The sequence below is a fragment of the Chiloscyllium punctatum genome, chromosome 35 (genome assembly GCF_047496795.1).
Source record: "Chiloscyllium punctatum isolate Juve2018m chromosome 35, sChiPun1.3, whole genome shotgun sequence".
Taxonomy (NCBI): Eukaryota; Metazoa; Chordata; class Chondrichthyes; order Orectolobiformes; family Hemiscylliidae; genus Chiloscyllium; species Chiloscyllium punctatum.
The window spans coordinates 10,870,798-10,897,336 of NC_092773.1; the positions used below are offsets into that span (position 1 = coordinate 10,870,798).

The 26,539-nt window shown below is 42.1% G+C and overlaps 1 protein-coding gene across 12 annotated transcripts in view; it reads right to left on the reverse strand.

Annotated features, from left to right (window-relative positions):
* Positions 1-26,539, reverse strand: part of LOC140459645 (AP2-associated protein kinase 1-like) — a 130,988-nt gene that overhangs the window by 29,925 nt on the left and 74,524 nt on the right. Inside the window, exons 12-20 of one of the 12 annotated variants that reach the window (XM_072553971.1) lie at positions 24,445-24,663; positions 21,604-21,833; positions 19,492-19,649; positions 17,172-17,285; positions 15,252-15,347; positions 10,660-10,761; positions 9,280-9,396; positions 7,164-7,274; positions 3,252-3,353 (exon numbers count right to left, since the gene is read on the reverse strand). In XM_072553971.1, the coding sequence (XP_072410072.1) occupies positions 3,252-3,353; positions 7,164-7,274; positions 9,280-9,396; positions 10,660-10,761; positions 15,252-15,347; positions 17,172-17,285; positions 19,492-19,649; positions 21,604-21,833; positions 24,445-24,663 (1,249 nt within the window). The remainder of the gene's footprint in view (positions 1-3,251; positions 3,354-7,163; positions 7,275-9,279; positions 9,397-10,659; positions 10,762-15,251; positions 15,348-17,171; positions 17,286-19,491; positions 19,650-21,603; positions 21,834-24,444; positions 24,664-26,539) is intronic. The other 11 variants (XM_072553961.1, XM_072553960.1, XM_072553972.1 and 8 more) reach the window with 11 other exon arrangements.

Genomic DNA, 26,539 nt, shown 5'->3' on the forward strand with positions numbered 1-26,539 from the left:
GCCAATGGCTCTGCAATCTCCTCCCTTGCTTCCCAGAGAATCCTAGGATAAATGTCATCAGGCCCAGGGGACTGATCTATTTTCACCCTTGCCAGAATTTCCAACACCTCTTCTCTACATATCTCAAAGCCATCCATTCTACTTATTCGTGCCTCAGTATTCATATCGACAACAATGTCCTGTTCCTGAGTGAATACTGACGAAAAGTATTCATTCAGTGCCTCCCCAATCTCTTCAGCCTCCACACGCAACTTCCCATTACTATCCTTGATTGGACCTATTCCTTCCCTAGTCATTCTTTTATTCCTAACATACCTATAGAAAGCCTTAGGGTTTTCCCTAATCTTTACTTCTAAGTTCAATTGTTAATTCTCCAGCATGTGCCAGAGCATGGGCACAGTCGATCTGTGATGAGTCAAAGGTTGCTTGTTAAAGGTTTGTCGGATGAAAAATCAGATTTCTCATGCTTGAAGCCATATTCAGAGAACTGACCTCAAAAAAGGCAGGGAGCACTTTTTTCCTTCAACTACCTTGGACATGAAATGGGGCAACTCTTGACGTTTTATGATGGAGAAATGGTTAGGAATTCTGTTTGCAGACAAATGATTTTTTCTACATCTTTAAGAATGCCTCAGTCATTCCATCTAAGCTTTGTCTTTAAGACATCCAAGGCCACTTGACATTATTCACATTTCCGTTTGCTTTCTTTGAGGCACATCTTTCCTTCTGGCAACCCCTGACTATTTTCTGTGCAATATGAGGCTGTTAAGGCATGACAATAAAATCACATTGCAGACGTTTAAGGTGAGCCGTGGAGAAGTGTTAGAGATGGTGCTGTCATGGATTTTTATCTAGTATTTCACTTTGTCCACTCGGTGTAAGCTGACAGATAACAGTGAGTTGCCTCATTGCCAAATCCCAGATTTGCGATGGCGACCTTCATGCAAAATTGCTGATTGTCTCTAATAGAGAGAGATGCCTGTAGTCCTTTTTCAGCTACGGCTCATTAACGGGTGTTCAAGGAATTGGTTCGTCCTTCAGAGTAAGTCGAGAATTGGGGTGGGACAGTGGCTCACACTGCTGCCTCACAGCACCAAGGACTCAGATTCGGTTCCCACCTTGGGCAACTGTCTGTGTGGGTTTCCTCTGGGTGCTCCCGTTTCCTCCCACAATCCAAAGATGTGCAGGTTAGGTGAACTGGCTGTGCAAAATTGTCCACTGTGTTCAGGAATGTGTAGGTCGGGTGCGTTAGTCAGAGGTTAAATGTTGGGGAATTGGTCTGGGTAGGTTACTTTTCGGAGGGTCAGTGTGGACTTGTTGGAGCGAAGGGCCTGTTTCCACACTGTAAGGATTCTATGAGCATTCTTGGTCTATGGTTGGTCAGAACATTCACATCTTCAAACAAGTCCCATTGTCAAGACTCCATTATTTCACTATATATGTCAGAAAGCAACTCACTGTTATTCTTCAGCTTACTCTGTTGAACAAAAAGAAGTTCCAGAAAAAGTACTGAAGACAAAAGAAAGTTTTTGTTTTATGGCACTCCAAAGAGAATCATCATCATTCCAAGAGAGCTACCAGAACAACTTTCTTGCAACATGGCCAACAAAAGCTGTTTTACTCTGGTCTTTCAGCCAAGTGATTTGGTGGACATGGATTCAATACCACTGAACACTTCACCCAATCAACTTCAGATACAGTGACTAACTCATGGGTCAACCCAAGGGCCTTCTTGGAAACAGAATTAGAAGTTGGTGCACAACAATTTGGTAATCCAAATGCTCCTTTTCACTTCTTTTCATGGGGCACAAGTGTCACTGTCAAGGCCTACACTTGTTACCTTTACTAAGCTGTCCTTGAGAAGGTGGTGATGAGCCACTGCAGTCATTGGTTGCAGCGTAGGTACAGTCACAGTGCTGTGAGGAATGGGTCTTGAGGATTTTATCCCTTCAACAATGAAGGAATCGTAATATATTTCCAAAACAAAATACTGTGCAGCTTGGAGAGGGGGCGTTGCAGATGGTAGTGTTCCTGTGTATCTGCTGCCCTTGTCTTTCCTCGTGGTATAGGTTACAGGCTTGGAGATCCTGTCAAAGGGGCCTTCCTGAGTTGCCACAGTGCATCCAATATGTGGTACATATTGCTGCTACTGTGCTGGGTGGTGGGGGGAAGCAATGCTTCATATAGTGAATGTGGTACCAGGCTGCTTGGTCCTGCACTCACCTGTCACACTCCAACTTGTGCTTTGGAGATGGTGACAAGCTCTGGGGAGTTGGAAGATGGTTACTAGCTGCAGAACTGCTGTAATCCATCAGCGAAAACAGGCAGTGCTGTCAGCCTGCACCATTGAATTCCCAGCCTCTAAACTGCTTTTGCACCCACAGTACTGAAGTGACTAGCCCAACGAAGGTTATTGGTAATATTGGTATTAGCCATATTGGTAGAGGAGGAGGTTGCAATGATGGTAATGCCTTTGAATATCCAAGGGAGATGGTTAGACACTCCTCGTTGGGGATACCTATTCCCAGGCATTAGTCCAGCATTTTGACTCCAACAAGATATTCTTCATGCAGGAACTGCACTGAAGCATAAAGAAGCCAGAAGTTATTTGGCAATTGCAGAAAGGACTTCAAGATCAAGACCTTTGTCCACCACTGCCACATTCAGGATTCTCAGACAAGACTGAGAACAAGACTGTCAAGAAGTTTCAGAAATCATGTCAACATCCAAGCTCAAAAAAAAAGACCTTCTCAACATAATTCATCATGCTCATAACTACTCTGTCTTTCAGATGAGACAAAACTATTCACTCCCTGACCACAGAACCCATTGCAGAGAATGACTGCTGAAGAGTGGGAACATTTAGAAGCAAAGTCCCATCAAACCACATGCGATGTTTAAAGGCCAGCCTTGGCAGCTCATCAATATTATTTTCAGCCACCCAGTGAAGTGAGTTTCAGTACATTAACACAAATACTTTTTTCCAGTAACTTGAATGAAGCATTCAATTCAAACCTTCCAAGTTACTACTGGAAATACGATGAACTGGAAATGAAAATTACAGTAAAATTGGAGCACTGACATAACTTGGACTTTATTAAGGACATCTACAGGAATTAATAATCAGGATTGAATGACACCTTCATTTTGTTTCCTCTGGCCTGTGATGGTCTAACGAAAAGCATAAAGAATGGAAATAAAGCAGGATGTTTCTACTTTGAACACTGAACATGGTTTCGATCAAAGCTTACCTTGTGAATTTTTTGATAACACAGGAATAGGGTCAAATTCATCTTCTTCCACTTTGTCATTTTTAACAGACAGATCAAAGTCTGAGATGAGGTTAGTATCCTCTGCAGCATGTAAAAGGGAGGAGGTATGGTTGTTAAGAGGCAAGATTAATCAGGAAGTTAAAGACATTAAACAGGAAGGAAAGGGTTTAAGTATGACAAAACTGGTGGCTCACGGCTTGAAATCCATACTTCAAATTCTGGCAAACTTCATGCAAACATGCTGTAGACAATATAAACTTGACATAATGGAGTCCATCCAGCTCTGCAATCTGCATCAGATGCAGCTCTCACTTCTGCATTGCAAGCCTCGTGTTTTCCAAAATTAGAATGATACAATGTTCTGAAGGACTGTTTCTCTGACCTGTCACCCACAGTAATCTAGATTAGATTCCCTACAGTGTGGAAACAGGCCCTTCGGCCCAACCAGTCCACACCAACCCTCCAAAGAGTAACCCACCCAGACCCATTTCCCTCTCACTAATGCACCTAGCACTATGGGCAATTTAGCATGGCCAATCCACCTGACCTGCACATCTTTGGACAGTGGGAGGAAACCAGAGCATCCAGAGGAAACCCAAGCAGACACTGGGAGAATGAGAAAACTCCACAAAGACAGTTGCCCAAGGCTGGAATCAAACCTGGGTCACTGGCGCAGTGAGGCAGCAGTGCTAACCATGAGCCACCGTGCCACCCCATTTTTGACATTTGACACTTGACATTTTTGACACTTTTTATTTTCCCTCTTGCCTTCATCAATCAAAATCTGCGGCGAATTAAAAAAAACTCTCGATCACACGCCAACCCCTTCACCATCAGTCTGCCAAACCACGTCCCTCACCAACAGTTTCTCCCCCCCCCTCCCCCCCCCAAAACATTCCTTGAGAAAAGGCCAGCCCCTCAAGATGCAGAACATACAATGTGGGTCAACTGCACACATAAGCCTCCGTTCTCCGCAATTGGCTCGGTCTGTCAATGCCTAACTCCCTGAATGCTTCAGATGTTCAAATGCAGTTTGCAATGCAATATTTGCACATGATGTTTCCTTACACATCACTATGACTAATGGTGCTCAAGTAAAACAATTCAAATCATAAAGTCATTCCAGCTTCAGGGATTAAACTGACAAATCATCTTTAAATATTCAAGAAAGATGCCAGTTCCCTATCAAGTATCTGGGTCAGACTGTGGCAGCAAAACTCTGCTTTTTTAAATGATGCATTCGCATTTAGCAAATTCGAGAAGCCTCTGCCTTCAACTGTCCTATCAGCTGTAAAACCAAACATCAAAGTATATTCTGGATTTCTAAGTTTCGAACCTCTCTTTGTATTGTCCTTCATGACCCAGCATGAAGGGAGCTTGGACCCGTGTGCACCCAATGGCTCATGGGTGCTGTCTCACAACACAAACTGACATTCTACATGGAATTTGCAAGCAGCAGAGTCCAAGTGAAATGCATCTGGAAACGTGTAACGTGGCTGCCTGGCTTCCACACTCTCCCTCACTCACACACAGTCAAAATATTGCAGACACTGCGAACATGAAAGAAAAACAAAGCACTCAGCAGTCAGGCAACATTTTTAGAGAGTGAGAGAAAAAGAGACAGCTAACATTTCAGACCAGTGATCCCTCATCTGAACTGAAATCTTATTGAACTGAAATGTTTTCTCTGTTTCTCTCAACACCAGCGTTGCCAGACTTGTTCAGTTACTCCTGCATTTCTGTCTCACTCACTGTAAGGAACTGTGAAGCTTACAATATCAATAATTACACCTCACCTCTGCAGCAAAAAAGCCATACATGAAGTTCTTCAACTGTGGGCGAGACAAGATAGGGCAAAGGAACAACACAGCTGCTAAACCTCATAAATGCACAAGCATTTCACAACCACTGCACTGGATCAGACTCGACCCCCATTTCCACAAATATAAGATAGTGCCTCAAATTCATGGACAGAATACAGCAATCATCATCTTTTCAACTGGTGAAAGGACAAAAGATCACACAGAGGTCAAAGGGACACACTCTTAAATGGGAGGTGAGTAAACTGGCATTTATGTGAATAAACTGCTGTAGTTTCTGGGTGAATTGGCAAACACTGTTCCCAGTCAGAGTCTTGCATAGCCATTAAAGCTATTTCCAGATTAGTTTAAGGGGAACGGAACGAAAACAGAGACACCTGGTAAATTACTGATTCATACAATGTTACAGCACACGGAGAGGTCATTTGGCGAAGTGTGTACCAACTCCATCAAAGAGCTTTCAAGTCAGTCCGATTAGCTGTTTCTCCCCTACCAATCCTTGCTCTCCAACCTTGATATACTATAATCATTGACTCAAATTCCTTCAAACGGTACTGACAAATCTGTCAGCATTATATTTTCTGACATCTCATTTTTGACCTCAGCAATGAAATGCATAATAATTCTCAGCACCCTTCTGGTTCCTTTCCCCTCTTTCTGCTTTCTGTGCACTCCGGATGCCAACATTCCCACCAGTCAAAGCACTTTTCTTTGATCTACTCGATCAAAATCCTTCAAAATTTTGGACAAATTCACAAAATCTTCCCGAATCATTTCTGGCATCTCTTATTTCTTCAGACAGATGAATTCCCTGCTGCCCATTACTGCAACAAAGGCACATTTTGTCTTGGAGCCATAGCAGACCCAATTGGAATGGGTGTGTGCAATCAGGAAATGAACAGCTGGAGACTCAATGTTCCTGGAGACATGACATGATATCACCTTCCTTGACATTGCTGGGTGATTGCTGCAGTACAAACCAAGGTCAGTCAATTATTCACGATAAAACCATGTCCATGACTGAAAAGCCAAGCAGAGGGTGAAAACACATTGCCTTTAACAGACCACCACTCTTGCAACTTGCAAAGTTTAGAGCTCCCTCTCCAGAAAGGCCCAATGAAGCACAGGAAAAACTTGGCCATAATAATAAAGCGAAGAATTTTTCATCTAAATTTGTATTTAATAAGCCTTCAGGCAGGTGAAGAAAACACTGCTTGATGCCATCTGGATATGAAGAAGATAACTCATGGTTCAAAGAAAATGAAAATACTCTTCATTGGTTATCTCCCCCTCCCACTCTAGACTCAAATACAGTTAGCAACTCCAAGTTCCTTTAAATTAGCATATTTTAACCTTGCTTGAAAGTGCCCAAGACTTGAATTAAGTTTTAGTGTTTGGAAGGGAGTATGGGAAGAAGAAAGAAAGAGTCATTGCCTCTGTCATCATCTGTCAATTGTTCCTGCTATTCAGCTAACACTATTGAAACTGAAACTGGATCAATGAAAGAAAATGCAATGCAGAGATTCTTAGTAGTCATGAGCACATGGATCTGTATTGAAGTTCACAAACAATGACAATCTCTATTTGGAAATAACTGCTCCTAAGAATGAAATCATTTCACTTGAAGTAAAGAGACAGAACTTATGAAAAATTGAAAGGCTCATTAACAAGTTACAAGAGCACAGTACTGAATACAAGCCAAACAATAATAAATAGGATTTGCAATGGTATGTTGTAAAAACCAGATAAAGTCATCAAGATATACAGAATGTTTATAGCAACACAGTCCTGGTTTTGATTAAAAGCCTGGTAAGAATATAAGACTCAGATCCTTCTCTGCCATACCACTCGGTAAACATTAGATTCCATTTTGTCGGGTGTTTCTGTTGTGCAAAACTAAGCAATTTGCTCAAAAATCTGAAAATAAATTCCACCCACAGCTTCGAGCAACAGCATGTGACTTTCTTAAAAAAGATCTGGAAGAGATTAAAACCACAGGAGGAAATAAAACGTGCCAAGATCGAAAATCCAAAACTCTGAAGAAATAAAATGCAGGACTAGGTGTCCTTACCTGGCTTAACCTGACCAGATGAAATTACAGGAGTAAATTCATCAATAATTTCAGTCGCTGGGTTAGAGAGGAGAGAATAGTCAAGAATGGAGTCCTCTCCGGTGAGAGAGTCTTTTCAAAGTTCAGCAGTAGCAGATGCAAGTCAGAGAAGCAGAAAGAGAAAGAACAAAAAATAAAGCAAATGGTTAATTAAATGGTTAGTTACTCCACAAATGAAAGTGTTTGTGTGTACGCACGCGTGCTGGGGCAGGGGGGGGGGGGGGGGGGGGAAGTGTGGGGGTTGGTAGGGTTGCACTATATAATTACAGTTTGCTTCTTCCCCATATCCTAACTTCAGTGGAAAAAAAACACTGAAAAATAACCAACAGCAGACTAAAGAATCCCCTGGCTTGTATCAATAATTCCCTTCACCAAAACACATTCCAGCTTGTCACCTGTTTGTACTTGGAAATTTCAGAATATTGAGAGACACGAAGTGGTCACATTTGGATCACAAAAGAAATGCGACCTGCAGGAGCCCAATTGAGTCTTTCCCCAAGACTGACAAACTGGGATGAGTTAATCCTTTTCCGAATCACATTTTTCTTATGTCTCAATACAGAGATAGCTATCCTGAACTGTTTGTGTTGCAAACATAACAACTCATGCTGTATGTACCATTCAGATCAAGAATCCAAGATATTTTTAATTTGAAATTTCAACATCACAGCAAAAAAGACATTGCTCCAATTTAACACCACTTTGAGATTCATGCAAGTGCAATGCCTGGGTGGGTCGGTCATAGAAGCTCACAGTCAACTGGAAATAACAACTTAATGCTGCTGATTCCCATATTCACACAGCGTGGATGTCCAAACTGGTTTCCTCCGGATTCAAACCACACACATGCACAATGTGTATAAGTTAAGCTAGAGAACCTCACTTCATCCTGTGCGTCTGGAACCAACGCCACAGCTCTTGACTTTGGATGGGCAGACATAGTATAAACGCAGTGTTAAATGCATGCTTATGTCTGACATTGACTGGGCAGCCAATTTAACTCTTGTGATGTTACTCAGCAGTGGAGCAATGCAAAAACAGTGACGCAAAATTGTACAGCTGACAAAGTGAAGCTTGTAAAAAAAAAATCAAGATCAATATTTCCTATTTTATTTTCTGAACAAACAAAATGAAAGATGATCTTACCACTCAAAAATGATGATACTTCTAATCAATTTAGAGTTTAATACTTGCACACTTAGTTATGAAGTCCTGCCTGGAAAAAGATGCATTCCCCCCCTGGACAAAGATCCCCATATGCATTCTTGGCTGCTCCAGGACCAACTTTCTCCACCTTCCCAACACACTTCCAACAGCTATGTCTCTTGGGAGTTAGCAAGAAGTACAGCCAAGAGGGAGGTCATAGGTCCATTGAATCTGTGCCAGCTCTTTCCAACAGCATACCCATTAATCCCAGCTCCCCCAACTCTTGCCTCATATTCCTCAAATGTATTCTTCTTTAAGCATTTGTCTGATGCCCTTTGAAGACTAACCACTAAATCTGCATGCACTACCTTTTCAGGAATGTGCACTCCAAAATTCAAACCATTTGTCACTTAATAACTCTCACAGGCCTGCCCTGTGAAACTTCCCTACCCAAATCACAGCACCATGCCAACACCTTCTCCACTTGTAAATGATTCCTGAATCCTTCTCCCGAATCATGCATCATTTGCCCCTTTTCCCTGACAGTAGCACTAACACAGTTTCAATGTGTGTGCACCCTGAAGCTAGACTTAGAAATGAGAGAGAGCTGCATTCAGCTATCTTCCCCTTACTTTGACCAACACAAATCTATGAACTAAAAGCTCGTTAAGGTGCTATTTTCTATTGACAGAAAACTAAATTCCACATAAGACTGAGAAAGAGGACCGAGAGAGAAGACAGATTAAAAGGTAGAAAGGTGAGTATAAATTTGGAGAGGAAAGTGCGAAGGATGTTTCTGCAAGACTGGTCTATGCCTGGGCCTAGTTTTCAAACTGCTGACTTGCCAACTGGCAAACAACAGATAAAACATTCACCATTGCAAGCTGTGGTGACAACAGGCATTGAGATGAACTGCACTGGATATACCAACCTGAAGCATTCTTTGTAGCCACAACACTTAAAGATTCCACCTGCATTGGAGGCCGTCGCTGAGGCTGTGAGGGCTCAAATCCAGATATGAGATTTCCCACCGCTATCTCAGCCTTTCCTTTTTAACCAAAGCACAAACAGACAATTAAAAAGGCAAGCACACAGAAAAGGAAATGTTAAGATGTCTCAAGAACACTGCCAAGCTGCCACAGAGCCCAAAGGAAAACTAGTTAAGCTTTAGGTAATTACAGATAATTTGCACTCTTCAACAACAGCTTCATTAATCTTTGTACTATTATTAAAAACGCAGATGCGGCAACTAAACCCTTCTTGATAGTTCTCAGAGGATAGTTAATGCTGACAATAAAAGTACTTCACTCAGGTTTACTCTGCTAATATTATTAGAATTGTGCATCAGAATTCTGCCACGATCTGCAAAAAGATGCCGTGGTTCATAAATCCACAGTTCCACATTTAAACTGGGGATGCATTGTGCAATGTGCTTTGACTAAGCAGTAGATTTTTGAACGAATACTGAAAAACCAATGAATTGGAAACGGAAGGCCAAGAGATGAATGTTACAGCTCTGAAAAATAACTTGCTTCACCTTGCTGGCAGAGTATCGAGTCACAGAGCAACAGAACTCATCAGCAATGGACACTTTTGCGTTAAATGACAAGTTAGAGTCATAGTTTTGTCAGCTGCAAAAGCTGTCACCAACTAAGTGCCTGTGTAACACAGGCATGATCTGACACACGCGCCACTGCTGCAGCCAGGTATTCCTCGAAACACTTAACACGTCTTATTTCAGTCCAGTCTGGACTACAGTCACCACCCTTTACAGGACAGAGCTGCACAATGGAAATGGAGGACAGGGCGAGAAGCTCACAAGAACCACAGGACGCACACACAGTCGCAGAAACAAAAGGATGAGGTAATTGAGTGGAAGTGTAACAAATGGGACCCGAAAGAATTTTCAACCTCAATCCCTGATACCGATGACAGGTATTTGAAATAACTGACTGGGGAGAATGCACAGAGCCCACAGCAGTTGTGTGGCCAAATTGGCCATTTCATGGACAGCACCACTGACATATATAATCATCGCGGATAAAGATGTATCACAATGCCATCTCAAACGCAGAGCCTTTGAATGACCCGGTGTTTGTACAAAGTGGGGAGACACAACACCAGACAGAAGTCAAGAAGGACATTGAAAAATTAGTCGCGTACATTCAATTTTTATGTACTCATCATTTGTCACACTTCTTGACACTCAGGTTGAATGGAATCAATCTGTAACAGCTGAAAATACTCCAGATTCCTGCAATATGATCATGCACATCCAAAAAAAACTGCATCTGCAGATTTTTGTTTTTACCATTGATATTATCCTCAGTACTCCCAAAGGGGTCACCAAGAGGTAAAAGGTCAGGGAGCAGAAATGAAGTCTCAGGAGACTTCAAACCTTCAATGAGCTTTTCTGTGTCAAGAGGCGAAGGAGAGAAACACAATGAAACCAGAGATAAAATGCTGAAACATAGCTACATGGCAAATGTATTGAATTATTGATAGCATGGAATATGTACAAAACAGTGGTTAGCTGAGAAATTAGGCCAACATCACAACGAAAGTTTTAAAATTATGAGCAAATTCAATGAGTTATCGAATCCTTCAACTCAGAGGCAAAAACAAACCAGAGCCACATTTAACCTCTCTGCACACACCTCTATGCAGGTTTCAATGCTGGCAATACACTCAAACTCCCTGTTAATCACAACATTCATAGTGAACAAAACAGTGATGGGAAGGCGAAAAGGGTACTGATCTTTTCTGGTGAGACTAACAGATACAACTTAAGAGTTCAGGTGGTGCAAGGCTTGTGTCAGAACAAGGCAACCATTGGTTTTTAGCTTCTACAGCAACCAGATGAAATCATGCATGTAATCCTAAAGGCAAGGTTAAAATCCTGAAATTCTAGGCAATGCAATCAAAGTATTAGTTTATTCAGTCTCCACAAACAAATACCTTGAGCACACAGTTCTTAAATGTGCAAGACATCATTTAGAATATAAGCCAAATGGTGGAACTACAACAAATGATTCTACCTGCAAATGAAGAAAATGGATGAAGTGGATGACAAGATTGGGACTGAGCTCTTGACTATAATATGTAAGTTAAAAAGCATCTCTGCCAAGCACGGACATCTCACAATCTAACAAAGCTTAATTCAGCAGAGACAGCTGTATACACGGATTGTCTGCATAAGTACCCAATTTTGGCACTTGGTTGGGAGTTACCTTCCGGACCAAAATTTAGATGATTGCTGCTATAAAGTGGAGAGACCTTATATATTTTATGACTGCAGTGTCATCAACTTCTGATGCATTGGTCTCCTGGAGTAATAGTTCAATCATACATAAATCACACCATGAATTGAACACATGCTCTGGAGTGAAGTCAGGACCTTTGGTCTGTTCACTTAGTGATGATTAATGGCTGCAAAGGAATGCAGATTTGAAGTGTCACTGAACTCCCATCCAAATTTTTATCATGTTGGGTCCACAGAAGGGGTAAAACAAAAAAATGCCCAGGCTAATTTATGAGGAAAATTTAACTAATTCAAAAAATTCAATGTGCTTGAAAATGTTTGTTCTGCAATTGCCAACTATGCTACCAAAATTAACAAACCCATCCAGCAACTAAAGTCAAGAATAGCAAAGTTAATAATGCAATCCTGAGCAATTAGACAGAACACTGATTCAACAGTGACATAACTTAACTGTTCTATAAGATTCTGGATAGGCGCAGTGGGTTGTAAGAAACATTGCCCATTCAATGTTGTGTCACTGGAGAAGATCTTTAGATTGCAATGCCATGAGCCAGTTTGTGGTCACAGATTTATCTGTGTTCCTTGCATTTTCCTGTTCATCAAGAGGTCATGGCAAATCAGTGAGAACTGAGTGCTTTCACTAGAAGGGATCACAAACACCACATATCCACAAACAGTCACAGTCTGTCATGCCCATTTATCAGCGCGCTGCAACAGAGCTTCACAAGGTCAAGTCAAGGGGAATGTCGGCTGCCTCCAACTTGCAGTTTCAAGCAATCCATACAAATAAACTGATTTTTAACATTTTAACACAATTTTGACAAGAGAAGAAAAATATGCTTTATCTTTGAACTAATTTTGCTCAGTTGGATCAGAACCAAACAATTGAGGTTCCCAGTACAAATCACATCTACTGTTTTACCTCAAGATAGGGGTGGGGGGAGGTGGGGAATAGGAGTAAACAGCAAGCTTAAATTAACACCAGCTTCAAAAAACGTCTCAACAAACATGAGGTCATGTCGAACATTTTAACAATCAATCGCAACAATGCTGATGACAATATTAGCTCAAGCCACAGGGAAATTGACTTTCCACGTCTGATGTGCAATCAACATGATGAACAGCTTACTCTATAGCAAAGCATAATTTTCAGCTAAATGAAATCCAAAGCATAGCAAAAACACTCAGGACCTTAACAATAGAAAATACAGGAGAATCTGTATCAATTGGGAAGTCTGGAAATTATTATTCATTTGATATCTACAATGGTAGTTTTTGCAACCAACAGTGTTTATATAATTAATTCCCGGGATGAGGGCATCACTGGCTAGGTCTGCATTTATTGCCCATCCCTCATTACTCAGAGGGCAGTTAAGAGTCAACCACCTTGCTGTGGGTCTGGAGTCAGACCTGGTAAGGATGGCAGTTTCCTTCCCTAAAGGACATGAGTGAACCAGATGGGTTTTTCCTGACAATTGACAATGGATTCATGGTCATCATCAGACTCTGAATTCCAGCTTTATTTATTTATTTATCGAATTCAAAATCCACAATCTGCTGTGAGCGGGATTTGAACCCGGGCACCCAGAACACGTTTGGGTTTCTGGATTAACAGTCCAGCCATAATACCAGGAGGCCATCACCTCCCCAAGCTTCCTTGCTTTTAATTTTTTTTCCATTAAACGGGACGAGAAAATGGCGTGTAAAAACGGCCTGATTGCAAATTCATGGTTTGCTGCATTCCAGTTCAAGGGCTATTTGCAAAGTGGGGTCTGCATGATAGGATCCCACCTCCTCAATGAAATACATTCAGAAACCCAGTCGCTGACTCAAGTCCTTGTTCCCTCCCTTGGGAAAATTTGGAGGCTGGGGTGGGTGAGCGGCTCCACCTTTGCAGCTACTGTGTCTCCAGATGATCCTCCCAGCAAGAGCCTTCTCAAGGAAAGTTGGAACCTAACATCCAGGACAGCTTGAGGGAAAAAAAAGTGACTGTAGCTAACTCAAAAAAGCCGTGAGCTTCCAACAAAATTTGACACCTTTATTGTAACGAACTACAGGCACAACAATCAGCCCTCTCGGATGCTTCAATTTTAACAACATGCTGTTCTGAGACAGCAGCCTTGCCATGAAGAAACATCTAAAGCATGTTGCTGTTTGATGGGAAGCGTGGGCACAAGGCTGCTGCTTTTAGCACTGTGGAGTGTGCTCCTAACAGCAGGTATAATCACACTGCATCTAACAAAACAGACGGGATAAAAGAAGACCCACAGCTATGGAAACACCCACTGTTATGGTGAAACACATTTTACAAAAAAGGCCTTCTGAGGATCAAAAACCTGAATCTTTGTACCTTGCTGTAATCTGATTTCACCAGCCGTCAGAATATTGCCAGACTGTGCCATCATAAATCTGTGCAGTCATGTTTTTCGGTGTCCAGTGCATCAATGCACTGAATCATCTTCTCGCCCAAAGCTTTACTTGTCAAATGCTTGTTACTTGCTGAAGCTCTCACTCTCCCATTACAACTACAACACCACAATGGGGCTTCACTTCTGAATGTGAAGCCGCGAATGTTTATTCCAAGCGTAAAGGCCAGAGATATTATGACATTTGCAGGGTATATGAGCTGACCTGGGTTCCCTGCACACATTTGCCTAATCATAAACACTTTGTTTGCTCTTTTTTCAAAAGATTAATAGAAACGGGAAGGAAAACATGCAGTGAAATCTGTGGGGCATGAATCATACGTGAGGAGGAGTGAAGTGTTCAAACATGGGAAGGTCTGAAGGCTGAAATTCATTCCTTAAATGAAAGGGTTATGGGGAAAAGACAGGCAAGTGGCTGTGAGGAAGGGCAAATCCGCCACAATCCATCAGAACTGCCATGAGAAATGCAGGGTCACAAGGATAGGGTAGGGAGGTGGGTTTGGGTAGCATACTCTTTGGAGGGTTGGTGAGGACTTGATGGGCTGAATGGCAGTTTTGCTTCCATACTGTATGGATTCTAGTAATTTCTATGATTCTCTTGACAAATAGCCAACCCAACTCCTATTCTTAAATGCTTCTGGTTTTAAGTGCAGATATTGCTACAAAGGACAAACGGGAGGCCAAGCCAACTGACAATTGTTGAATTGATGACAGCCCCTTAATAGATTAGATTCCCTGCAGTATGGAAACAGGCCCTTCGGCCCAACAAATCCACACTGACCCTCCGAACAGTAACCCTCCTTGGCCCATTTCCCTACCCTATATTTACCCTTGAGTAATGCACCTAACACTATGGACAATTTAGCATGGCCAATTCACCTGACCTGCACATCTTTGGATTGTGGGAGGAAACCGGAGCACCTGGAGTAAACCCACACAGACACAAGGAGAACGTGCAAATTCCACAGACAGTTGTCCAAGCAGGAATCAAACCTGGGTCCCTGGTGCTGTGAGGCAGCAGTGCTAATCACTGAGCCACCATGCTGCTTCTTAATAGGATCAAGGGTGGAGATACCTAACTGCTCAATATATTTAAAACTTACATAATTTTCAATAACTTGGCTGATGAAGACCTTACTAATTCGTTCAAGAGGTCTCCCAAATGACTTGCCTCATCTCTAGAAGGGATCAAAAAGCAGGATCAGCACTCTTTACCTGGTTGCTCTGATGTTTGAACAGGAGTGAAAGGGTCAGGCACGTTGATTGCCGGGATGGAAGCATCTGGAACAAACAGCTCTGTGGACTTGCCTGCTGAACCAACCAAGCAGATAACAGCAGGAGGCAACAAAGACAAGCAAGAAATGATAGAAGGAAACACAAAGCAATTAAACATCACCAAACCATTTATTTGCTTCACATCTGCCCTAACAAGTCACATTTATCTCATATTGCATTTATCACACAGAAATAGAACACTCTGCCCAAAACACCAATGCTTGATGTTTCAGCTCTGTGGTAGGACTGGGTGATCCTGAACACTCATTAAGTGTGAGCAGGTTCAAAAGTCTGTTTTGGTGCTGTGATCGTTTAGCTTAGTTTTCTTAGTATCATATGAGAAATTATTTCCACAGCTTCCTTGAGAAGATTTCAGACCATAAACAAAAGCAGGAAACTCAACTGAAGCTCTGGAAGACTCAATATCATGAACTCATTCATTAGTTACTTGACAAAATCAACTAATTCAGGTGTTTCCGGAAAATTGTTCAGTTCCAACTTCAAAGAGTACCATTCAGTGATTTCCAAATGCTGGCACATGGAGTGCCTAACTCGGGCAACTTGCTGTTCATTTGAAAGCACACAGGAAAAGTTTAGCAAAAAGCATCATCCAAGCCATTGCACAGATAGCTTGTGCTTTCTTTCTGACCTCTGACTGACATTGTCTGACAAGGAGGAGCAGCTCAGTGCAGCTCTTTCTGGGAACTTTCTGTGGACTCCCATTAGTGCTTGCACAAATCCTCAGCCTCACCAATAGCTTGGGATCACTTGGAATCTATGAAGAATCAATCAGGTGGCTCACAAGTGGGAGTATGGCTGAAAAATCAAGGAGGGAATTTAGCCCTGTAACGTTAGGCAACAAAGCATTCTGTTCCAGAAAATTTTCTGAGTTGGAGAGCAACTTATGTGGTTTTTCGCTTGTGCTTTCAGCCACACATTGAACTTCATACATTATTTCAAGTGAAAACAGTTTCATCATTTTTTTTTCACTACTGTTATGAAGATGTGGGTGTACCTTTAAGAGAGTTAAAAGCAGCAGAACTACCAGACACAGCACCAAGTATTCTCAATAAGGCAACAACATATGTAACATTGGGTTGAACAACTCGAATAGCTCGTTGCCTGGAGACAAAAACAAATTCGAATCTGGCCAATCAGTTTAAATTATACCCTGATAAAAATACCAATTTCCAATTAAGTTCAAATTGAGTATATTGACAATCTTGAAACTGGGGGAGACTTAGACTGGGGGGAAATTGAACAGTTGAGAGGAGATCTGCCATGTCCTAGCATCTAAGAGAGTGCTTGAAAAAATATCTCTCTTAAAAGTCCCTTTTCAATCAGTAATCTGTAACGCAGAAATTCCTAACAAGGAGAAAAGGAAACACAGGAAGATCCGAAGACAAGAACTTATAGCTGCTTAGTTTTGAGATAAGAAGTGCTGTTTTGTAAATTTTAATTGGGAGTTTTATTGGACTAGTATTATAGAAGGGAAGCTAAAAGATAGTGAGAGAACAAAGTTATAAATAGCGGTCACTTAATTATTCTCTGTTATACTTTAATAAATAAAGTTGTTAATTTTTACTTTACATAGATCTCAGCTACTCGATTTTTTATAGATCATTACACAGGATAAATCTTTTCTGTGTTGCTGGTTTTAAATTAAGCAGGAGGGTTTACCCAGTGTCGTTACACTACCCTTGGGTAAGGGCTCCCAACATCTATGTCCTTCTCAAAAAATAACCTACTGCTTTCAGACATGACTGCATATTTCCAGCGCAGTAGGACAAAAGCACGCTTTCAGAATTCCAAAGTTATGGTCATGAGAGCAGATCGTCAAAGATAGGCTAGTCCTCTTACCTGCACCACTTGTGAACGGATCAATTCCAAAAGCATCTGTCTGCAACTGTGCCTGAGCTACTGGAAGCCCTGGGATCAGGCTCTCAGTGGATGTGCTGGTCTTCTCAACCTTACCTAGAAAATTTCAGAACAAGGTCAAGTTTTGCAATGACTTCTTAAATAATTTTCTTCTGATGCAAAACAATATCACCACAATAAATGATAAACGCCAGGGTGTTAACTGATGCCTTTGCTTCGAAAACGTTTAAGATTCAGTTCATAAGAAATTATCTAAAGCTCCCTTAAGCAACAGAAATACCTCAAGCAAAAAGTCCTTCATTTAAACTCTATTCCAAAAGCACTGTCTTAATTCCAAGCATTTACTGAACATGTGGCTCCTTTCAGGATGCAGATTGGGTGTCAGGTTTCCCAACAGTCACTACAATCATCCTGGAGATTATGAAACAACACCAGGTGGAAAACTAGCACAAATATCCAACACTGGCTCCGAGCAGCTGTGTCACTTGGTTTGAAACTGCATCACGTGAGGCCACAGCCTGCAGGTAAAGGTTCTGCCATTCAGAACTGGGTTCAGCAGAAATGTCCTGACTCTGAGCACTGCAGATCTTGAGAATTCCCTGCTCCTGGCGGATGTAGACCCTCAGTCAACTCAGTCATACTCAAGACTGAGAAAGATGATTTTTTTTTAAGAAAAGACATTCGGGAAATCGTAACATATGGTAAACTAAATGTTCAGACCAAGGATCAGTGTTGGCAGCAAATGGTTCAAAGGTGATGTCCAGCTGCTCCCTGTCACTTGTAAATCAAGTTCCCAACAATGCTTCAACTAATGATGAAAGCAAAGAAGGGAAAATAGAGTCGAACTAACACATAATCAAAGACAGAGAGACAAAAACAAAATTGAAGTTCAACTAAAAAGTAGAAAGGAATGTAGAATGTCATGGCTAAGTCTCGGCTTTAACCTTTATTCATTTCCAGCTGAACACCGCAGAACATGGGCATTATTATTCCAAATCTGACATGCTTCAGCATCAATGGTACCATCAACCTTCATCTGTTAACTGCTGCTCTCTCCTCAAACCTCTTTGCCTTGTTACTTTGCTTGCTGGCTGAAAAATCTACATCTTTGTACCCATCTTGCAGAGCACAAATCCTTCGTCAGCACACACTGTAACATTTATTTTTGGAGACATGTTATAAAGGTTGTGAAGTAGAGTCATGCTGAACTCAAAATGTGACCTCTCTTTCTCTCTTGACAGACACTGCTGAGATTCTCCGGCACTTCTTCGTCAATGCCTGAAGAAGATAAAAATGGCATTCTCAAGGTGACTCTCAGTCAGTGTGATTAATATTCTGTGACAAAAGGGAGTTGTTCTTCCAAGCCCATCTCTGATGGCTACAGTCACATTATGCAAAAGATCAAATGCACACTCTCCACTGACAGCATGCATTTGTGTCCTCAACAGGAGGCCACTTTCTCAATATTTGGCTTGTCAAGACCATTCACCGATTGGCTTTCATTTTGGTTAAGCTTAATCTTGAGAAAGCGCTGCGGGAACTCTTGATTTTCTCCAAAAGATGGACTGCTTCATCTGAAAGTTTGAACTTACTGCAACAGTGCAACTGAATGAAGAAATCAGAAAATGATATGAACAACCTTTGTTGTTTTTACAGCAGTTTCTGCATTCGTGGAGCTGCCTCATGACTGGGATGCAATTATCCCATGAGCTAGCCTACGGTAAAGAACAAACAGTATCCATGACCAGGAGTAACCTGTGCAGTGGAGCTTCTGCACAAGCATCAAAGCCAAATGACTATTAAGCCTGATGAAGCACATCTCCATGCAAATACATGTGAAGCATAAATCACTGCTTTCTGCAGGTGACATAATGCAGACTCTGCTATGACATATAACAGCTTTTCCATTATGTTTGCCTGCATATTGCTCTGACACCATTTCCTTTTGCCCTTTCAAGGTGAAGAGAGAGGACTCCTCTTCCGCAGTGAGTTAAAACAAGCACCACTCAATGCTCAGTCAGGTCACGTGAAATATCTCTCTGTTTTACAAAAACAAGTTAACCCATTTGTTTCGTTTCAAACAGGTCATGCCCCTGAAATGGACAATGCTACATACATAAACCAAAATGTGCACATTGAAAGACTGATTTTCTTTTCCGCGATAACTTAGCTTTTTCTTGAGTCTGGAGTCCCTTTGCTCCTTCAAGTCCTTCCTGTTTTATGACATTCATTTTTCTTTTTCAGAGATTAAGACGAATTCAACAGCACTAACTCACTACATCTGCTCCCAAGTCTGACTTACCGTCCTTGAGTTTCTCAAAGTCCTTGTTGAGCAGCTCCTCAGCAGTGAGTTTGGAGAAATTGTCATCGGCAAAAGGATTCCACGTAGACACGTCAGGAGGATTGTAGACATTCTGCTGAGAGGTCCGTGGAGATCCTGAGGGAGTGGTTGTAGCTGACCTGAGTGGAAGATTGTTGCATCAGAAATATTAGATATTACTGTTATGGGCCAGAGCAAATCCTGTCAAAACATACTCAGAAGATAGTTGAGACCCAAAGTTTTTCTAATTTTAAAGCTAAGTTGAAGACATTGCATTCCAGATGCAATTCAACTGGTCAAATGACTCGACTTTCAGCAAAACACAGTTTAGTTTTACACCACAGTTAAAAAATGGACAAAATAAAATTAAAAGAAAACAATTGGTTTGACCCTAACTCTGTTGACATGGTGAACGAAATAATATGTTAATGACTATTAATTAAGCGTTTCAACAGAGTCACATCCCATAAACACACCCCTGGCAAAGGCAAATTCAGTAAAATAGATTGTCTCACATGTAATTCTAAGAGCTGGAACAGAACCCCAGTTTTTTGCTGGAACAGAGAGAGGAATAACAGCTTCCACAACCAGCTTCAAGACTCCAGCAACTGTTGAAAGCTAAAACTGAAATATTCTGGTTCTGTGGGAGTTTGACACCACCCATTCAGGTTGCTTCTCGTTTTCCAACTTTCTAAAAGAAGCTCAAGCTGTTTACTCAATTGACTTTGAGCAAACAGCTCCACACCTCTGTCTCAACCTTTCTTCCGAAAAAGAAAACAGGACAAAGTTTCCCTCTTAAAGCCGTCATATCACCACATTAGTTGATGGAGGATAAAATCTTCTGCAGCATTACAATGAGCTTGATGAGTTGGACTCCAATTGCTTGGCTTTGTGAACAAACAAACTGCTCCGCTTAATATTGAGCACACCACAGTGTGCCACATCTGATTGATAATAAATGCATTCTGAGTGGTAGAGGTTGCGGATTTCTGAAGTGCTATCACAGGAGCTTTGCTGATTTTCCAATGCATCTTGTAAACAGTACAGACTGTTGTCACTGTGCATCAGGAGCAGCAGAATGAAAGGTGAATGAGTTAATGATCAATATTCTCTCCCTCCACTGGTCAAGGATTTGCAAAGTGCTGCTGTAAGATATTTGGTGAGTTTCTGCACTGCATCGTGTAAATGGTACACACTCCTTGAACTGTGCATCAGTGGTAGAGGGAGGGAATGTTGAACAGTACTTTCATCCTATCTGCTGCTGACCACACAGTGTCAGCAGTGTGCGCAATCCATAACATGCAGGACAGTAATTCAACAAATATATTAGGGTAAATCCATGAACAACCACTGCCATCCAAAAGAACAAGGGCAGCAAATATATGGGCAAACCACTTCCAGCAAATAGCTCCAAAGCTACACACCACCCTGACTTGGAAAGATCGTGCCAGTCCTTCAGTGTCCCTGGGTCAAATTCCTGGAATGCCTTTTTGAACAGCCTTGAGTGTGTCCCTACAGTGCATTACCCACAGCGGGTTCAAGAGAGCAGTTCACCATCAGCTTCTCAAGGGCATACTGGGATGACCAAGAAATTCTGGCTCTGCCAGTCACATTCACATCCCTAAATAAATAGAAACTGCCCTCAGTTATGACTGGGTTCAATATTCCTGGATGAGGGAAGATGAGTTTAAAGAAAAAAAAAGTTCCCATGCTTGAGTATAAGATGCTTACATTTTGTGGGTGACAAGTGGAGCTGAAAGGCAGGATCGAACACATGACTGTGTATCCAGATGTGACACAATGGTCACTTTGTACAGCTTACCAGATGGTAGAAATGTGAAAACTATCAGACTGTGAGCAGATGAAGCATTGAATTAGCACAGAGGCACTGAAGAAAAAGTTTAATAAGTGCACGCGGGAGAAAGAAGCAGAGAATGCATGATGAAATACTGCTGTAAGCTACTCTACTAGAAAGTAAACACAAGCACAAGCCAGGTAGGCCCTTAGGCCTGTTTCTGCACTGCAAGTTTATCGAGACAGGATGTAATGATCATGTGTTAAAATTCAAATTTGAATAAATAAAGGTGAACTTACTTGGATTTGTTTAAACCAGCTTCAGCAGCTGCAGCTGCCAGGAGCTGGGTTGATTTACTGACTGGAACACCGAACACTGCACTGTACGTGACATCACTGAGGATCCTTCTGTGGCCAGAACGCTGAGTCTTCGGTGATGATGGAGGAGTCAGTGACACCGACACCATTTTTGGAGACTGGTTTGGGGCCACTTGAGGTTGCTGCTGCTGCTGCTGTTGTTGTATTTGGGTCTGCAGTGGGCATCAAGAGAGAGAAAAAAAAATCAATGCATTGTGTCACTTGCATCGACTGGCCAAAAACATGTCACATCATTAAATTGTTTTAAAATAAGGAGCTGCCCATTTAAGATAGAGATGTGGAAACATTTTGTTTTCTGTGGTTTGAGAGCCTGTGAAATTACCTTCTTTAAAAGGCAGTGAGTGCTCTAACTTTAAATATTTGTACGGCAGAAGAAAATAAATTCTTCATTGCCAAGGGGGATGAAAGATGGAATGGAGATTTAGGATGAAAATCGAATTAGCCACGATCTTATCAAATAACGGAGCAGACTTGAAGGGCCAAGTGGACATCTTGTTCCTTGTCTGCATGATTTAAACTTCTGTGTTATCCCCAAGTGGACATAAACACTCACTTATCTGAAGCTCATTGTTGTGAAATATTCAACTTCCTGTGCATGCAACCAAAAAGTAAACTTCAATTTTGTTCTCACTCTCCAAGCTCATTTGCAAATGAGCAAAATAACACACTAGCAAACAACTACTGGTCTAGGTAGCCTCATTTGTGAAGCTGTCATAATATATGAACTTCTCGTCCCACGTCACATCCTGGGGCAGAGGCAAGACACCACATTATAAACCCAGGTCAGTTAGTCGGGAAAGGTCCCTAAACTGGCATATGGGAGGGGATACTGGTCTGTAGCCAAATGCACGTATCAATTTCTTGTCAGCAGGAGCCATGATAAGTGGTGACCAAAAAGGGAGAGAAGAGCAATATGCATTCCAAGTCAGGATGCTGACTGGCTTAGAGCGGGTATTGCAGGGAGTGGTGTTCCCGTGGATCTGCTGCCATTGTCTGTCAAGATGATACGGATCATAGATTTTGCAAAGTGCTGTCTGAGGAGTCTTGCTGAGTTGCTGCAGTGAACATTTGTGGATGTGATGCCAAGTAAGTGGGTTGCTTTGTCATAGATGGCGTCAAACTCCTCAAGTGTTGTCCGACCTGCCATATATACACAAGTGCATTCCATAACAATCCTGACTTATGCCTTTTGAAAGCTGGACAGGTTTTAGTGAATCAGGATCTAAGTTACTCACTGCAGTCTCTGAATCGCTTGAGTGGGTAGCTTACCTGCATGGCTGGGCCAGTTCAGTTTCTGGTCAATAGTAAACCTTGCTAGTTTGCTGATCACAGGCATAGGGAGAATTTAGCAATGGTCTTGCCATTGGATAGCAAAGTGAGATGCGCAGATTCTCTCTTGATGAAATTGGTTATTGCCTCACATTCATATAGCATGGATATTACTTACCATCTGCCTCCTCAAGTCTGGACATTGTCCAGGCTTTGTTTCAAGTGGATATGGATTTGTGACAATCTCTAAAATATCTCAAGTGGTGCTGAACATTAAGCAGTCATTTTTTTTTTAAACATTCATCCACAGGATGTGGGCCTTACTGGCTAGGCCAGCGTTTACTGTTAAAACCTAATTCCCATTGACTTCCATTTTGCCAATGCTCCTTGCTGTCACAGCTGGCAAATATGCCTTGATGTCAAGATGACCAAGTTCTAACCAGCCTGCTGTTTGCCTTGTTGCCGAGGTGGCAGACAGACTAAACAGATGACTGCCTGGATTCAATTGGAAAGGCAAAGCTAAAGCATTCAAACAGAATAAATAAGCAATTGTGATGGAAGGAACTAACTTGTCTTCTCCCTTCATAGCTTAGACATCACTTCAAAATCTTTTCTTGATATGCTCCCAAACAGGAGCAGGACTTAAGATTTTTTAGATTAGATTACTTGCAGTGTGGAAACAGGCCCTTCGGCCCAACAAGTCCACACCGCCCCGCCGAAGCGCAACCCACCCATCCCCCTTACCTCACGGGCAATTTAGAATGGCCAATTCACCTGACCTGCATATCTTTGGACTGTGGTAGGAAACCGGAGCACCCGGAGGAAACCCACACAGACACTGGGAGAACGTGCAAACTCCACACAGACAGTCGCCTGAGGTGGGAATTGAACCCAGGTCACTGGCGCTGTGAGGCAGCAGTGCTAACCACTGTGCCACCGTGTAGGTTTGGTTGTAGATGGACATCATTAAATGGTCTGTGGTAGGTAATAGTGTCTTGCAACTGGGAACAAAATGGTACATTGTCAAAACTGGGAATTTGTAACGGTAGGGTTTGGGGCAAACTAAGTTTTCAGTTGATAACCTGCAGTCTGGAGATTGATATTTACCCAAAACATCAAAATAGCATACATGAGACATAAGTGCAGACATTAGGCCATTCAGCCCATTGAGTCTGCTCCGCTATTCAATCATGGCTGATAAGTTTCTCAACCCCATCCTCCCGCTTTCTCCCTGTAACCCTCGACAATCAAGAACCTATCTATCTCGGTCTTAAATACACTCAATGATCTGGCTTCCACAGCCTTCTATGGCAACGATTCACCACTCTCTGGCTGAAGAAGTTTCCCCTTACAATCCACAATTGTGCTGGGTTTGATGCTGAGGCACTTTTAGTGGGTACAATTGTCACTCTTTCTCACTGCTTTTCCTTTTAAGAAATATGGCCCTTTGAAAAACGATGAGGAACATAATTTCTCCAAGGGTTAAACTCTTACCATTCCCTGTTCCTGAGAGGCTGGTTGTGGTGCTGCATTATGTTGCTGCTGTGGAGGTAATGGTGTATGCTGAGGGAGTGCTGAGGGCAGTTGTGGCTGGGCAGGAGCAGCTTGCTGGTTCACATACTGTAACTGCTGCACGGCCGTTGCAAGCTGCTGTTGCTGGAGATAGTAATTCTGCATCATCTGATGTTGCAATGCCTGCTGCATGGCGTGGTACTGGCACAGACACATGCAAATAAAAAGAGACCCAAAAATAATGAAAAAATAAAACCTTCAAAGAAAAACAGTGATGTAAAACAAAATAAATGGTTAAAAATAAAAATCATGAAGGAGCCATGTTGGATGACTGGATTTCCACTATTCCCAAAGCATGACAGTGCAGCACACAAAACACAGGTTCTGCATTGTACATCACAACTTGTATCACATCAATGGAAATCTGGGGCAGTGATCAGCTAAGCAGACCTAAGCAGCAAGTCGATCAAGGTGCAATTGCCTGTAGTTACAGAGTGCCTCAACGGAATGACAAATCTTGAAATGCTCCGTGCAATGCTGTCAGAAACAGGGTATTTGAAATTAAAACAACAAGACAAACGATCTGCTAGGCAATGAATCCCTGGAGCAGGTGTGAATCTTAAATCCAAGACAGCCAAGATTTTATGAAGCAAAGGTAGTAAGGGATATGGGACAAAAGCAGATAGATTGAGTTAGGTCACAGATCAGCCATGATCTCAATGAAGAGTGGTACGGCCTGAGATGCTGAATGGCCTCCTCCTGTTCCTGTGGTCCTATCATTTACAGAGCATTGTGCACAACCATCAGATGGCTCTGGACATGTTACAGCTCATAAAATGCTTTTCAGGTTGAGTCACTGCGGTAATGTCAGGAATGTGGCAGCCAATTTGCACAGAGGCTGCTCCACAAATAGAAATCACATTATGACCCCATAATCCAAGCTCGGAGATCGGAACAAAGAGTAATAACTGAACAGGACAACCAGTTCTGCTCCAGCTCAAAACGGTGCTGTAGGACCTTTCTATCCAAGATGATTGATGGGACCCTTTTTTGCCAATGTATTAACTCTGAAAATGAGGGTATCAGCGGATAAACTAGCATCTCTCACCCATACCTAACCTCCCTTTAGGTGATGGTGGGGAATGACCGACCGAAACCACTCCCGTCCATGTGGTGCAGTTATATCCACAGTGCTGTCAGGGAGGGGCTTCCAGGATTTTGACCCAGCACCACTGAAGGAACAGCAGTATATTTCCAAGTCAGGCTGGTGAGTAGCTCAGATGGGAACTTGCAGGTGCAGGTGTTCCATGTGTTTCCTGCCCTTGTCTTTCTCAATGGTAGTGGGTTTGGAAGATTCTGTCTCAGGAGCCTTGCTGAGTTGCAGCAGGACATTTTTTAGATGGTACACACTGCTGCTACGGTAAGAGTTGGGTCGTGACTCAAGGATGAAAATGGTCAATGGGGTGCCAGTTGCGCAGGCTGCTTTGTCTTGAATGGTGTCATGCTCCTTGAGTACCGTTGGAGCTGCACTCATCCAGGCAAGCGGGAAGTATTCCATCACAGTTCTGACTTATGCCTTGGAGATGGTAAAAAGGCTATGGCAGGGTCAGGGTTGAGTTAGTTAACTCAAAATTCCCACCGTCTGACCTACTCTGCTGCTACGATATTTATACAGCTGGTTGAGTTCAGTTCCTGGGTGCGGTGGACCCCAGAATGTTTAATATCTCAACTGATACATGGCATCTCAGATAATGCAGCACTCTCTCAAAACCACACTGCAGAATGATCCCAGATTTTAATAGTCAAAGCCAAAGTGAACCCCAGCCTCTGACTGACAGTAAAAGTACAATGCAGAGTAGCATCTAACTCAATATTAATAATAAAGCAACCAATGAGTGCCACAGATCCATCAAGGAAACTGCAACAATTTCATCTGCACACTTGGACTTGGTAAACACATCTCCTTCAAAGGTTGAATCACTTAAAAATGCATAGCACTATTGGCCTGGACCATGTGCTGAATTTGCCCAAGGTTTCTACTTGTTGAATAAGTATGCTACCAATCTATGTGCAGCAG